The sequence below is a fragment of the Schistocerca gregaria genome, chromosome 1 (genome assembly GCF_023897955.1).
Source record: "Schistocerca gregaria isolate iqSchGreg1 chromosome 1, iqSchGreg1.2, whole genome shotgun sequence".
NCBI lineage: Eukaryota > Metazoa > Arthropoda > Insecta > Orthoptera > Acrididae > Schistocerca > Schistocerca gregaria.
Window position 1 is genome coordinate 1,159,305,958 of NC_064920.1, and position 13,479 is coordinate 1,159,319,436.

At 46.5% G+C, this 13,479-nt stretch overlaps 1 protein-coding gene across 3 annotated transcripts in view; it reads left to right on the top strand.

Moving 5' to 3' along the window:
• The window catches only part of LOC126284072 (serine/arginine repetitive matrix protein 2), a 1,302,087-nt gene that overhangs the window by 1,283,508 nt on the left and 5,100 nt on the right, over window positions 1–13,479 (top strand). For all 3 annotated transcript variants that reach the window (XM_049982713.1, XM_049982705.1, XM_049982723.1), the window contains 2 exons: window positions 3,789–4,388; window positions 7,601–7,899. In XM_049982713.1, the coding sequence (XP_049838670.1) occupies window positions 3,789–4,388; window positions 7,601–7,899 (899 nt within the window). The remainder of the gene's footprint in view (window positions 1–3,788; window positions 4,389–7,600; window positions 7,900–13,479) is intronic.

Genomic DNA, 13,479 nt, shown 5'->3' on the forward strand with positions numbered 1-13,479 from the left:
AGGCTGCTATTCTCCCATGGAGACGATCGTAGAGATGCTGGATGTAGTCCTGTGGAACGGCTTGCCATGCCATTTCCACCTGGCGCCTCAGTTGGACTAGCGTTCGTGCTGAACGTGCAGACCGCGTGAGACGACGCTTCATCCAGTCCCAAACATGCTCAATGGGGGACAGATCCGGAGATCATGCTGGCCAGGGTAGTTGACTTACACCTTCCAGAGCACGTTGGGTGGCACGGGATACATGCGGACGTGCATTGTCCTGTTGGAACAGCAAGTTCCCTTGCCGGTCTAGGAATGGTGGAACGATGGGTTCGATGACGGTTTGGATGTACCGTGCACTATTCAGTGTCCCCTCGACGATCACCAGAGGTGTACGGCCAGTGTAGGAGATCGCTCCCCACACCATGATGCCGGGTGTTGGCCCTGTGTTCCTCGGTCGTATGCAGTCCTGATTGTGGCGCTCATCCGCACGGCGCCAAACACGCATACGACCATCATTGGCACCAAGGCAGAAGCGACTCTCATCGCTGAAGACGACACGTCTCCATTCGTCCCTCCATTCACGCCTGTCGCGACACCACTGGAGGCGGGCTGCACGATATTGGGGCGTGAGCGGAAGACGGCCTAACGGTGTGCGGGACCGTAGCCCAGCTTCATGGAGACGGTTGCGAATGGTCCTCGCCGATATCCCAGGAGCAACAGTGTCCCTAATTTGCTGGGAAGTGGCGGTGCTGTCCCCTACGGCACTGCGTAGGATCCGTGCGTCGCTGCGGTCCGGTCCCAGGTCGACGGGCACGTGCACCTTCCGCCGACCACTGGCGACAACATCGATGTACTGTGGAGACCTCACGCCCCACGTGTTGAGCAATTCGGCGGTACGTCCACCCGGCCTCCCGCATGCCCACTATACGCCCTCGCTCAAAGTCCGTCAACTGCACATACGGTTCACGTTCACGCTGTCGCGGCATGCTACCAGTGTTAAAGACTGCGATGGAGCTCCGTATGCCACGGCAAACTGGCTGACACTGACGGCGGCGGTGCACAAATGCTGCGCAGCTAGCGCCATTCGACGGCCAACACCGCGGTTCCTGGTGTGTCCGCTGTGCCGTGCGTGTGATCATTGCTTGTACAGCCCTCTCGCAGTGTCCGGAGCAAGTATGGTGGGTCTGACACACCGGTGTCAATGTGTTCTTTTTTTCCATTTCCGGGAGTGTAATTAGCCACAAGGTCGCCTGCAACATTAATACATTTTCCTCTCGTATCACTGGCAGTAATTTGTGAAGGGTGGGCGTGGCGCCCCAGTGCTCTCGTAAACACGTTGCTGTCTTTTGGGAGAAACGCCAGCAGCAGTCTTTGTCCGCGGGTCGGACTTTCCTTACATGCAGAAAAGGACTCCTTATAAGGCCATCGTCTGCCTCTACACAGTTACTCGTCCAATGTTAGTAAATAATGTGCCAACAGTCAGTGTGACGTCTGCCACCATCTCCTGTACTGTATTCTGTTCGAGCTTAATGGCTGCATTGGAGACCAGCAGTAGTACAACTCAAAATACACTATGTAATCAAAAGTATATGGGCACCCCCAAAAACATAAGTTTTTCATATTAGGCGCATTGTGCTGCCACCTACTGTCAGGTACTCCATATCAGCGACATCGGTAGTCATTAAACAGCGTGAGAGAGCAGAATGGGGCGCCCCTTCGAACATGATCAGGTGATTGGGTGTCACTTGTGTCATACGTCTGTACGCGAGAATTCCACACTCCTAAACATCCCTAGGTTCACTGTTTCCGGTGTGATAGTGGAGTGGAAACGTGAAGGGACACGTACACCACAAAAGCGCACTGGCCGACCTCGTCTGTTGACTGACAGAGACTGCCGACAGTTGAAGAGGGTCGTAATGTGTAATCGACAGACAACTATCCAGATCATCATACAGGAATTCCAAACTGCAATTACTACGACGCCGGTAAATCCCAAACGACGCCTCGCTTGGCGTAAGGAGCGTTAACATTGGACGATTGAACAGTGGAAAAACGTTTTGTGGAGTGACGAATCATCGTACACAATGTGGCAATCCGATGGTAGGGTGTGGGTATGGTGAATGCCCGGTGAATGTCATCTGCCACCGTGTGTAGTGCCAACAGTAAAATTCGGAGGCGGTGGTGTTACGGTGTGGTCGTGTTTTTCATGGAGGGGGCTTGTACCCCTTGTTGTTTTGCATGGCACTATCACACCATAAGCCTACATTCATGTTTTAAGCACCTTCTTGCTTCCCACTGTTGAAGAGATGTTCGGTGACGGCGATTGCATCTTTCAACAAGATCGAACACCTGTTCATAATGCAGGCCTGTGGCGGAGTGGTTACACGACAGTAACATCCCTGTGATGGACAAGCCTGCACAGATCCTGGCCTGAATTCTATAGGACAGCTTTGGGATGTTTTGGAACACCGGCGTCGTGCCAGGCCTCACCGACACCGATTCCCCTCCTCAGTGCAGCACTCCGTGAACAGTGGGCTGGCATTCCCCAAGAAACCTTCCAGCACCTGGTTGAACGTATGCCTGCGAGAATGGAAGCTGTCATCAAGGCTAAGGGTGGGCCAACACCATACTGAACTCCAGCATTACCAATGGAGAGGGCCATGAATTGTAAGTCAATTCCAGCTTAGTGTCCGGATACTTTTGATCACATAGTGTATATAGGGTTCTTCAGGCCTGAAGTATAGGTTCAGTTTCTCAGTAACGGTGTTCTGTTTCGAGTAAAATTCGTTTTAGGTAAATAGTCAAGAGTGAACAGAACGCCGTGTTGGATCCCAACGGCCTCGTATCACTAGCAGTCGAGATGACAGGCATCTTATCCGCATGGCTGTAACGGATCGTGCAGCCACGACTTGATCCCTGAGTCAACAGATGGGGACGTTTGCAAGACAATAACCATCTGCACGAACAGTTCGATGACGTTTGCAGCAGCATGGACTGTCAGCTCGGAGACCATGCATGGCTGCAGTTATCCTTGACGCTGCATCAAAGACAGGAGCGCCTGCGATAGTGTTCTCAACGACAAACCCGGGTGCACGAATGGCAAAACGTCATTTTCTCGGATGAATCCGGTAGTGCAGTGGACGTTACGTTTCAGGATGTGTTATGACCCGTGGCTCTACCCTTCATTCGATCTCTGCGAAACCCTACATTTCAGCACGATAATGCACGACCGCATGTAACAGGTCCTGTACGGGCCTTTCTGGATACAGAAAATGTACGACTGCTGCCATGGCCAGCGCATTCTCCAGATCTCTCACCAATTGAAAACGTCTTGTCAATGGTGGCCGAGCAAATGGCTCGTCACAATACGCCAGTCACTACTCTTGATGAACTGTGGTATCGTGTTGAAGCTGCATGGGCAGCTGTACCTGTACACGCCATCCAAGCTCTGTTTGACTCAATGCCCAGTAGTATAAAGGTCGTTATTACGGCCAGTGGTGGTGGATTTGGGTACTGATTTCTCAGGACCTATGCACCCAAACTGCGTGAAAATGTAATCACATCTCAGTTGGAGTATAATGTATTTGTCCAATGAACACCCGTTTATCATGAGCATTTCTTCTTGGTGTAGCAGTTTTTATGGCCACTACTGTACGTATTTGTAAACATTGGATAGTTGCAATCGTCAAGGTGATCGCTTCTTTCTCCATCAGAGAGCTTTAATTTGCCAGCGCCTGAATTCAGCTTGGCTCTAAAACGCCGCCTGCGCTTGCCTGCCAGTGAAGAAGTTCTGTGTGCTCTCGCAGGTACCACAACGGCGTGAACGGCAGCTCGCTGGGCCGCTTCAGCAAGTCGACGAGCCGGCTGGTGACGTCAGCGTCGTCGACGACGCCGCCGCCGTCGGCGACGGCGGACTACACGCGCAGCGCGCAGACGCTGCCGCGCAAGCTGTACGACGACCACGGCTCGGGCACGGGCTCCGGGTCGGGCGCCGGCGGCCGCATCAAGCGCTCGCTGTACGCGCAGCAGAAGAGCGCCGCCGCCAACGGCAGCACCATCAACGTGTCCATCATCAACCACGTGACGCCGCCGGGCCCCGCCAAGCCGGCGCGCACCTACCGCTCCAGCCTGGCGCGCTCCCAGAGCTTCAACGTGCACGCGCTCTCCTCGGCGCCCGCGTCCGCCCCCGCCGCCCCCGCGCCCCTGGGCGCCGCGCTCAACGGTGGCCTCTACAAGTCCAACCCGCAGCTGCACCGGCTGGACGAGTCTCCGCCGCCGCTCAAGAGCCCCGGCATCCTGGCCAGCATCTCTCGCAGCCAGCGAGACCTCACCAAGGCCGCAGACCCGGAGCCCGACGTCGACCGCCTGCACCGCGCCTCCAACTTCACAGACGCCAAGTTCTCCAGGTGAGCGAAGCCCTCTCTCGCCTCTACTCAAGTCTCCCGACTGGTTTGATTTGGTGCGCCGGGAGTTTCATCTCAAAGTAGCACTTGCAACCAACATCCTCGATTATTTGCTGGATGTTTTTCAATCAGTGTCTTCCCCTACAGTTATACTCCTCTACAGTTTCCTCTAGTACAGTGGTTCCGAACCTGGGGGTAATTGCTTCTGAGGTTTATCCTCCTCTACAGTTTCCTCTAGTACAGTGGTTCCCAACCTGGGAGCACATACGTCCGAGGGGCAAAATGAAATTTTCTGAGCGGTAAAAGCTAAACGATTCGATTCTGTATCAGTCACGAAACTAAGTTATTGTCAAAATATCATTACTATTATCACAACTTTGTAAGACTCTAATACTGATTCTGTTGTTGTGGTCTTAAGTCCTGAGAGTGGTTTGATGCAGCTGTCCAAGCTACACTATCCTGCGCAAGCTTCTTCATCTCCCACTACCTACATCAACCTACATCCTTCTTAATCTGCTTAGTCTATTCATCTCTTGGTCTCCCTCTACGATTTTTACCCTCCACGCTGCCCTCCAGTACTAAATTGGTGATCCCTTGATGCCTCACAACATGTCCTACCAACCGATCCCTTCTTCCTGTCAAGTCGTGCCACAAACTCCTCTTCTCCCCAGTTCTATTCAATACCTCCTCATTAGTTATGCGATCTACCCATCTAATCTTCAGCATTCTTCTGTAGCACCACATTTCGAAAGCTTCTATTCTCTTCTTGTCCAAACTATTTATCGTCCATGTTTGATTGCCATACATGACTACTATCCATACACCTACTTTCAGAAACGACTTCCTGACACTTAAATCTAAACTCGACGTTAACAAATTTCTCTTCTTCAGAAACGCTTTCCATGCCATTGCCAGTCTACATTTTATATCCTCTCTACTTCGGCCGTCATCAGCTATTTTGCTCCCCAAATAGCAAAACTCCTTTACTACTTTAAGTGTCTCATTTCCTAATCTAATTCCCTCAGCATCACCCGACTTAATTCGACTACATTCCATTATCCTTGTTTTGCTTTTGTGGATGTTCGTCTTATATCCTCCTTTCAAGACACTGTCCATTCCGTTCAACTGCTTTTCCAAGTCCTTTGCCGTCTCTGACAGAATTACAGTGTCATCAGTGAACCTCAAAGTTTTTAATTTTTTTTCCACGGATTTTTATAACTACTCCAAATTTTTCTTTTGCTTCCTTCACTGCTTCCTCAATATACAGATTGAATAACATCGGGTAGAGGCTACAACCCTGTCTCACTCCCTTCCCAACCACTGCTTCTCTTTCATGTCCCTTGACTCTTATAAACGCCATCTGGTTTCTGTACAAATTGTAAATAGCCTATCGCTCCCTGTATTTTATCTCTGCCACCTTTAGAGTTCGAAAGAGAGTATTCCAGTCAACATTGTCAAAAGCTTTCTCTAAGTCTACAAATGCTAGAAACTTAGGTTTGCCTTTCCTTAATATATTTTGTAAGATAAGTTGTAAGGTCATTATTGCCTCACGTGTTCCAACATTTCTACGGTATCCAAATTGATCTTCCCCGAGGTCGGCTTCTACCGGTTTTTCCATTCGTCTGTAAAGAATTCGCGTTAATATTTTGCAGCTGTGATTTATTAAACTGATAGTTCGGTAATTTTCAGATCTGTCGACACCTGCTTTCTTTGGGAGTGGAATTATTATATTCTTCTTGAAGTCTGAGGGTATTTCGCCTGTCTCATGCATCTTGCTGACCAGATGGTAGAGTTTTGTCAGGACTGGCTCTCCCAAGGCCGTCAGTAGTTCTAATGGAATGTTGCCTACTCCGGGGGCCTTGTTTCGACTCAGGTCTTTCAGTGCTCTGTCAAACTCTTTACGTAGTATCGTATCTATCATTTCATCTTTATCTACATCCTCTTCCATGTCCATAATATTTTCCTCAAGTACATCGCCCTTGTATAGACCCTCTATATACTCTTTCTACTCTTCTGCTTTCCCTTCCTTGCTTAGAACTGGGTTTCCATCAGAGCTCTTGATATTCATACAAGTGGTTCTCCTTTCTCCAAAGGTCTCTTTAATTTTCCTGTAGGCAGTGTCTATCTTGCCCCTAGTGAGATAAGCCTCTACATCCTTACATTAGTCTTCTAGCCATGCCTGCTTAGCCATTTTGCACTTCCCGGCGATCTCATTTTTGAGACGTTTGTATTCCTTTTTGCCTGCTTCGTGTACTGCCTTTTTATATTTTCTCCTTTCATCAATTAAATTCAATGTTTCTTCTGTTACCCAAGGATTTCTACTAGTCCTCGTCTTTTTTACCTACTTGAGCCTCTGCCGCCTTCACTACTTCATCCCTCAGAGCTACCCATTCTTCTTCTACTGTACTTCTTTCCCCCATTGCTGTCAATTGTTCCCTTATAGTCTCCCTGAAACTCTGTACACCCTCTGGTTTAGTCAGTTTATTCAGGTGCCATCTCCTTAAATTCCCACCTTTTTGCAGTTTCTTCAGTTTTAATCTACAGTTCATAACCAATAGATTGTGGTCAGAGTGCATATCTGCCCCTGGAAATGTCTTACAATTTAAAACCTGGTTCCTAAATCTGTCTTACCATTATATAATCTATCTGATACCTCCAGGATTCTTCCATGTATACAACCTTCTTCTATGATTCTTGAACCAAGTGTTAGCTATGATTAAGTTATGCTCTGTGCAAAATTCTACCAGACGGCTTCCTCTTTCATTTCTTAGCCCCAATCGATATTCACCTACTACGTTTCTTTGTCTCCCTTTTCCTACTCTCGAATTCCAGTCATCCATGACTATTAAATTTTCGTCTCCCTTCACTACCTGAATAATTTCTTTCATTATAATAGGTATTTAAATCATGTAGGAAGAATAGATCAAACGTAAAATTTCAAACCCAAGCCAATACCTGTGAACCGAGAAATGTTACATCAAAGCCTCCTGTAAATTTTCTTGGCAAATAAAGCGCATAAGCAGAGCGCACTTCCCTATCGCTTCATCTGTCTGTGGAAGGGAGCTGTCGATATCGCGGTTACTGTAGACATTAGACACCTCCTCGTGAGGTGTACTAACGAGCAGACGCTTTTGTTTGCACGGTCGCCGACAGCTCCCTTTCGCCTGTGTACCGGTACTCGGCACGAAGCTGAGCGCGGGCTGCGCCTGTTGCAGGAGCACGAGCAACCTGGTGAGCAACGGCGGGCTGAGCCCCCGCGAGAGCAAGCGGCGCGTCTTCCTGCAGGAGCTGCGCGCGCGCGCGCCGGAGCTGTACCGCACGCTGCACGCCAGCGACGACGTCGCCAGCGACCTGAGCGCCGAGCCGGCGCCGCCACCGCCCTCGCGGCCCGCGCGCGCCGCCCACCGCCCCTACCGCAACGGCGCCGCCCCCCGCGCCGCCGCCGCCGCCCTCGACTACAGCAGCTCCTTCCGCTCTTCCAGCACCGCCGACTCCCCATCCTACCGGTCCACAGGTGAGCGCCCGCCAACTCTCCCGCGCTTCCGACATCACTGTCGTTGTCGTTAGGGTTAGTTTTCGTTCCATAGATCCGTGCTGAGGAGATCCTCGTGGATGTGGAACATGTAACTTTTTTTAAAGTTGAAATAACAATATTAAGAGTATATACAATAAATGCAGTAAATTAAGCAGGCAAGAAGGAATACAAACGTCTCAAAAATGATATCGACAGGAAGTGCAAAATGGCTAAACAGGGATGGCTAGAGGACAAATGTAAGGATATAGAGGCATATATCACTTAGATGAAGATGAATTGGGAGATATGATATTGCGTGAAGAGTTTCACAGAGCACTGAAAGACCTGAGTCGAAACAAGGCCCCCGGAGTAGGCAACATTCCATTAGAACTGCTGACGGCCTTGGGAGAGCCAGTCATGACAAAACTCTACCATCTGGTGAGCAAGATGCAGGAGACAGGCGAAATACCCTCAGACTTCAAGAAGAATATAATAATCCCAATCCCAAAGAAAGCAGGTGTTGACAAATGTGAAAATTACCGAACTATCAGTTTAATAAGTCGCAGCTGCAAAAAAATAACGCGAATACTTTACAGACGAATGGAAAAACTGTAAGAGCCGACCTCGGGGAAGATTAGTTTGGATTCCGTAGAAATGTTGGAACACGTGAGGCAATACTGACCCTACGACTTATCTTAGAAGAAAGATTAAGGAAAGGCAAACCTAAGTTTCTAGCATTTGTAGACTTGGAGAAGGCTTTCGACATTGTTGATTGGAATACTCTCTTTCAAATTCTGAAGGTGGCAGGGGTAAAATACAGAGAGCGAATGGCTGTTTACAATTTGTACAGAAACCAGATGGCGTTTATAAGAATCAAGGGGCATGAAAGAGAAGCAGTGGTTGGGAAGGGAGTGAGACAGGGTTGTAGCCTCTCCCCAATGTTATTCAATCTGTATATTAAGCAAGCAATAAAGGAAACAAAGAAAAGTTCGGAGTAAGTATTAAAATCCATGGAGAAGAAATAAAATCTTTGAGGTTCGCCGATGACATTGTAATTCTGTCAGAGACAGCAAAGGACTTGGAAGAGCAGTTGAATGGAATGGACAGTGTCTTGAAAGGAAGATATAAGATGAACATCAACAAAAGCAAAACGAGGATAATGGAATGTAGTCGAATTAAGTCGGGTGATGCTGAGGGAATTAGATTAGGAAATGAGACACTTAAAGTAGTAAAGGAGTTTTGCTATTTGGGGAGCAAAATAACTGATGATGGTCGAAGTAGAGAGGACATAAAATGTAGACTGGCTATTGCAAGGAAAGCGTTTCTGAAGAAGAGAAATTTGTAAACGTCAAGTATTGATTTAAGTGTCAGGAAGTCGTTTCTCAAAGTATTTGTATGGATAGTAGCCATGTATGGAAGTGAAACATGGACGATAAATAGTTTGGACAAGAAGAGAATAGAAGCTTTCGAAATGTGGTGCTACAGAAGAATGCTGAAGATTAGATTGGTAGATCACATAACTAATGTGGAGGTATTAAATAGAATTGGGGAGAAGAGGAGCTTGTGGCACAACTTGATTAGAAGAATGGATCGCTTGGTAGGACATGTTCTGAGAGATCGAGGGATCACCAATTTAGTATTGGAGGGCAGCGTGGAGGGTAAAGATCGTAGAGAGAGACCAAGAGATGAATACGCTAAGCAGATTCAGAATGATGTAGGTTGCAGTAGGTACTGGGAGATGAAGAGGCTTGTACAGGATAGAGTAGCATGGAGAGCTGCATCAAACCAATAAATCATTTGTTTCTATTACGGAGCAGGAGGAGTTGGCCACTAGTAAGTCTTTCAGGCAGCTTTTAAACTGATCTTTATTTGTAACTAAATGTTTTATGTTTTCTGGCAAATTATTGAAGATGAGTGTTCCTGAGTAGTGGACCCCTTTTTGAACTAAAGTAAGTGCTTTTAAGTCCTTGTGCAAATCATTTTTGTTCCTGGTATTGTATGTATTAACCGAGCTGTCTGATGGAAAAATAGATATATTATTTAGCACCTATTTCATTAAGGAGTAAATATACTGAGAGGCAGTAGTTAGTATACCCAGTTCTTTGAACAGGTTTCTATAGGATGTCCGTGAATTTACTCCATAAATAATACGTATTACACGCTTTTGGAATCTGAAAACGTTTGTTTGACTTGAAGAGTAACCCCAAAATATTATGCCATATGACATTATGGAATGAAAGTAGGCAAAGTATGCAAGCTTTTTCATTTTTATGTCGCCAATGTATGCTAACACTCGAATTGCAAATACAGATTTTTTAAGGCGTTTCTGCAGTTCTGTGGTGTGCTCCTCCCAACTGAATTTATTATCTATTTGTAATCCCAGGAATTTAAGACTGTCAACCTCTGCTAGCTGCTCTTCTTCTTACTTTATGCATATGCTGGGTGGGAACCTCTTACAGGTTCTGAATTGCATATAGTGAGTCTTTTCGAAGTTTGTCAGCAAGCTGGCTTTAAACCGTTTATTAATATCCATGAAAATATCATTAGCAGATCTTTCTAGAACTAAATTCAACATACTATTTATTGCAACACTTGTCATCTGCAAACGAAACGAACTCTGCTTCTGGCAGTGTAACTGATGAGAGATCATTAATGTACACTAGAAAAAGTAATGGCCCTAAGATGGATCCTTGTGGGACACCACATGTAACTTCTTCCCATTCTGATGATGACTGATGATTTAATTCACTAGTCCCTTGCACTGACACCCTTTGTTTCCTGTTAGCGAGGTATGACTTGCACCATTTTGCAGCACTGCCCGTGACACCGTAGAATTCTAATTTATTGAAAAGGATGTTGTGGTTCACACAATCGAATGCTCTTAACAAATCACAGAAAATACCTGCTGCTTGTAACTTGTTATTTGATTTGACCTGGTCTTCAGTCCAAAGACCTGTTTGATGCAACTTTCCATGCTATTGCACCCTTTGAAAGCCTCCGCATCTCCAAATAAGTACTGCAGAATACATCCTTTGCATCTGATTACTGTATTCCATTTTGGCCTCCCTCTCCGATTTTTATCCCCCACACTTCCCTCCAGGGCCAAATTGGTAACCCTTGATATCTCAGAACGTGTCCTATCAACCGATCCCTTCTTGTACTCAGGTTGTGCCACAAATTTCTGTTCTCTCCAGTTTTATTAGTACCTCCAAATTAGTCACGTGATCTACCCTTCCAATCTCGGCATTTTCTGTAGCACCACATTTCAAAAACTTCTATGCTCTTCTTACCTAAACCGTTACTACCCATTTATCACTTCCATACAGGGCAACGGTCTTTACGCAGTGGATACGCCGGTTCCCGTGAGATCAGCGAAGTTAAGCGCTGTCGGGCGTGGTTGGCGCTTGGATGGGCGGCCATCCAGGCCGCCATGAGCTGTTGCCATTTTTCGGGGAGCACTCAGCCTCGTGATGCCACTTGAGGAGCTACTCGACCGAATAGTAGCGGCTTCGGGCAAAAATACCATCTTACGACCGGGAGTGCTGTGTGCTGACCACACAGCCCCTCCTATCCGTATCTTCCACCAAGGATGACACGGTTGTCGGACGGTCCCGGTAGGCCACTCGTGGCCTGAAGGCGGAGTGTTTTTTTCTTCACTTCCATACTTGGCTACACCGAGCGAGATGGCACAGTGGTTAGCACACTGGGCTCGCATTCGGGAGGACGACAGTTCAAACCCTCATCCGGGCATTCTAAGATTTCCGTGATTTTACTGCACCGTTCCAGCCAAATGCCGGGAAAGTGCACGACCGACTTCCTTCCCTAATCCGATGGGGACGATGATCTCACTATTTGGTCTCCTCCTCCAGATCAACCAATCAACCAACAGGCTACACTAAAGACAAGGAGCTTTAGAAAAGACTTCTAACACTTAAACCTATATTCGTTGTTAACAACTTTCTCTTCTTCAGAAACGTTTTCCTTGCAAATGTCTTCTACATTTTATATCCTCTCTGTTTTGGCCATCAGCTATTTTGCTGTCCACTAGCAAAACATGTCTACTGTTTCGTTTCCTAGTCACTCGATTTAATTCGTCTACATTCCATTATCCTTGTTTTGATGTTAATCTTATATCATATTTTCTAGACACTGCCCATTCCATTCAAGTGGTCTGAAAGTCCTTTGCTGTCTCTGACAGAATTACTATGTTTTTATTTCCTCTCTGAAAAGAAGGAAGGAAGGAAAAATGGGTTTAATGTCCCGTCAGCATCGGATTGTGTCAAGGATGAGGAAGGAAATCGAGCCGTGTCCTTTCGAAGAAACTACTCCGGCATTTGCGATTTTGGGGAATCACGTGGAACCCAAATCTGGATGACCGGACGCGGGTTTGAACCGTTCTTCTCCCGAATACGAGTACTTCTTCTCTCAGAACTTTAATTCCTGCTCCAAATTTTGCTTTCGTTTCCTCTCCTTGCTAAGTGTACAGATTGAATAACATCAGGAATAGTATGCAACTCTATCTCATTCCCACCTCAACCACTTATTTCCTTTCATGCTCCTCGACTCCTATAACTGCCGATTGAATTTTATACAAATTGAAAATAATCTAGCTCCAGATTTTCAGAGTATTCCTGCCAACATCATCAAAAGCTTTCTCTAAGTCTACAAATGCTATAAACGTATATGTCTTTCCTTAACCTATCTTCTGAGATAAGCCATAGAATAACTATTGCATCGCCTATTACTACAATTCTCCGAAATCCAAACTGATATTCCACGAGGTCGGCTTCTACCACTTTTTCTGCTCTTCAATAAAGAATTTTGCAAGCATGACTTATTAAACTCATACTTCGGTAATTTTCACACTTGTCAGCAACCTTTTTTTTCGAACTGGAGTTATTATCTTCTTCTCGAAGTCTGAGGGTTCTGTGCCTGAACTTGCTGCACGCCAGATGAAAGAGTTTTGTTATGGGTCGCTTCATAGTGGAGATGAGAGAGGGCAAATCCCCTTGGTTAGGGGGTGTTAGGTTACAGAAGATTGATTAACTCTCGTGGAGACGGTAAGAATTGTTTGCTGAAGTAGCAAGTTATTACTCGTTCTTTAATCAGTTTATCGTTCTAACAAACGCATTTACTTAGTGATGTTTCGGACCAAAACCCCATATCAGAATGTCAGAAGCTTTCAATAATCACTGTAAACAATCTCCATCGTAGGTGATTGCTTGACTGTCCACTCGGTCTGCTAACTACCAGCCACTTGGCCTAACTAATCAATCATCATTATTGTGGACTACCTCACTAGCACTCACGGGTCATTTTGCCTACCGTACAACTAACAAGTACGAACCAGGAACTTCCTCCTGCTATTCATTGAAATTCTACTACTCTAACTCTTTGAAAAAGAGTCACTGTTTAGCACTGTTCCAACGAGTACTGTAACATACTACTTAGCTTGCAGTTACTGCATGTCCACCAGAATTTATCGCCATCTTCTCGTAGTTGAAATACTTACTGCTCCATCACGTGCTGCTGTGGAACGACACTGCTCTCTGAATGCTCAGTACTGAAACTGAATGTTCA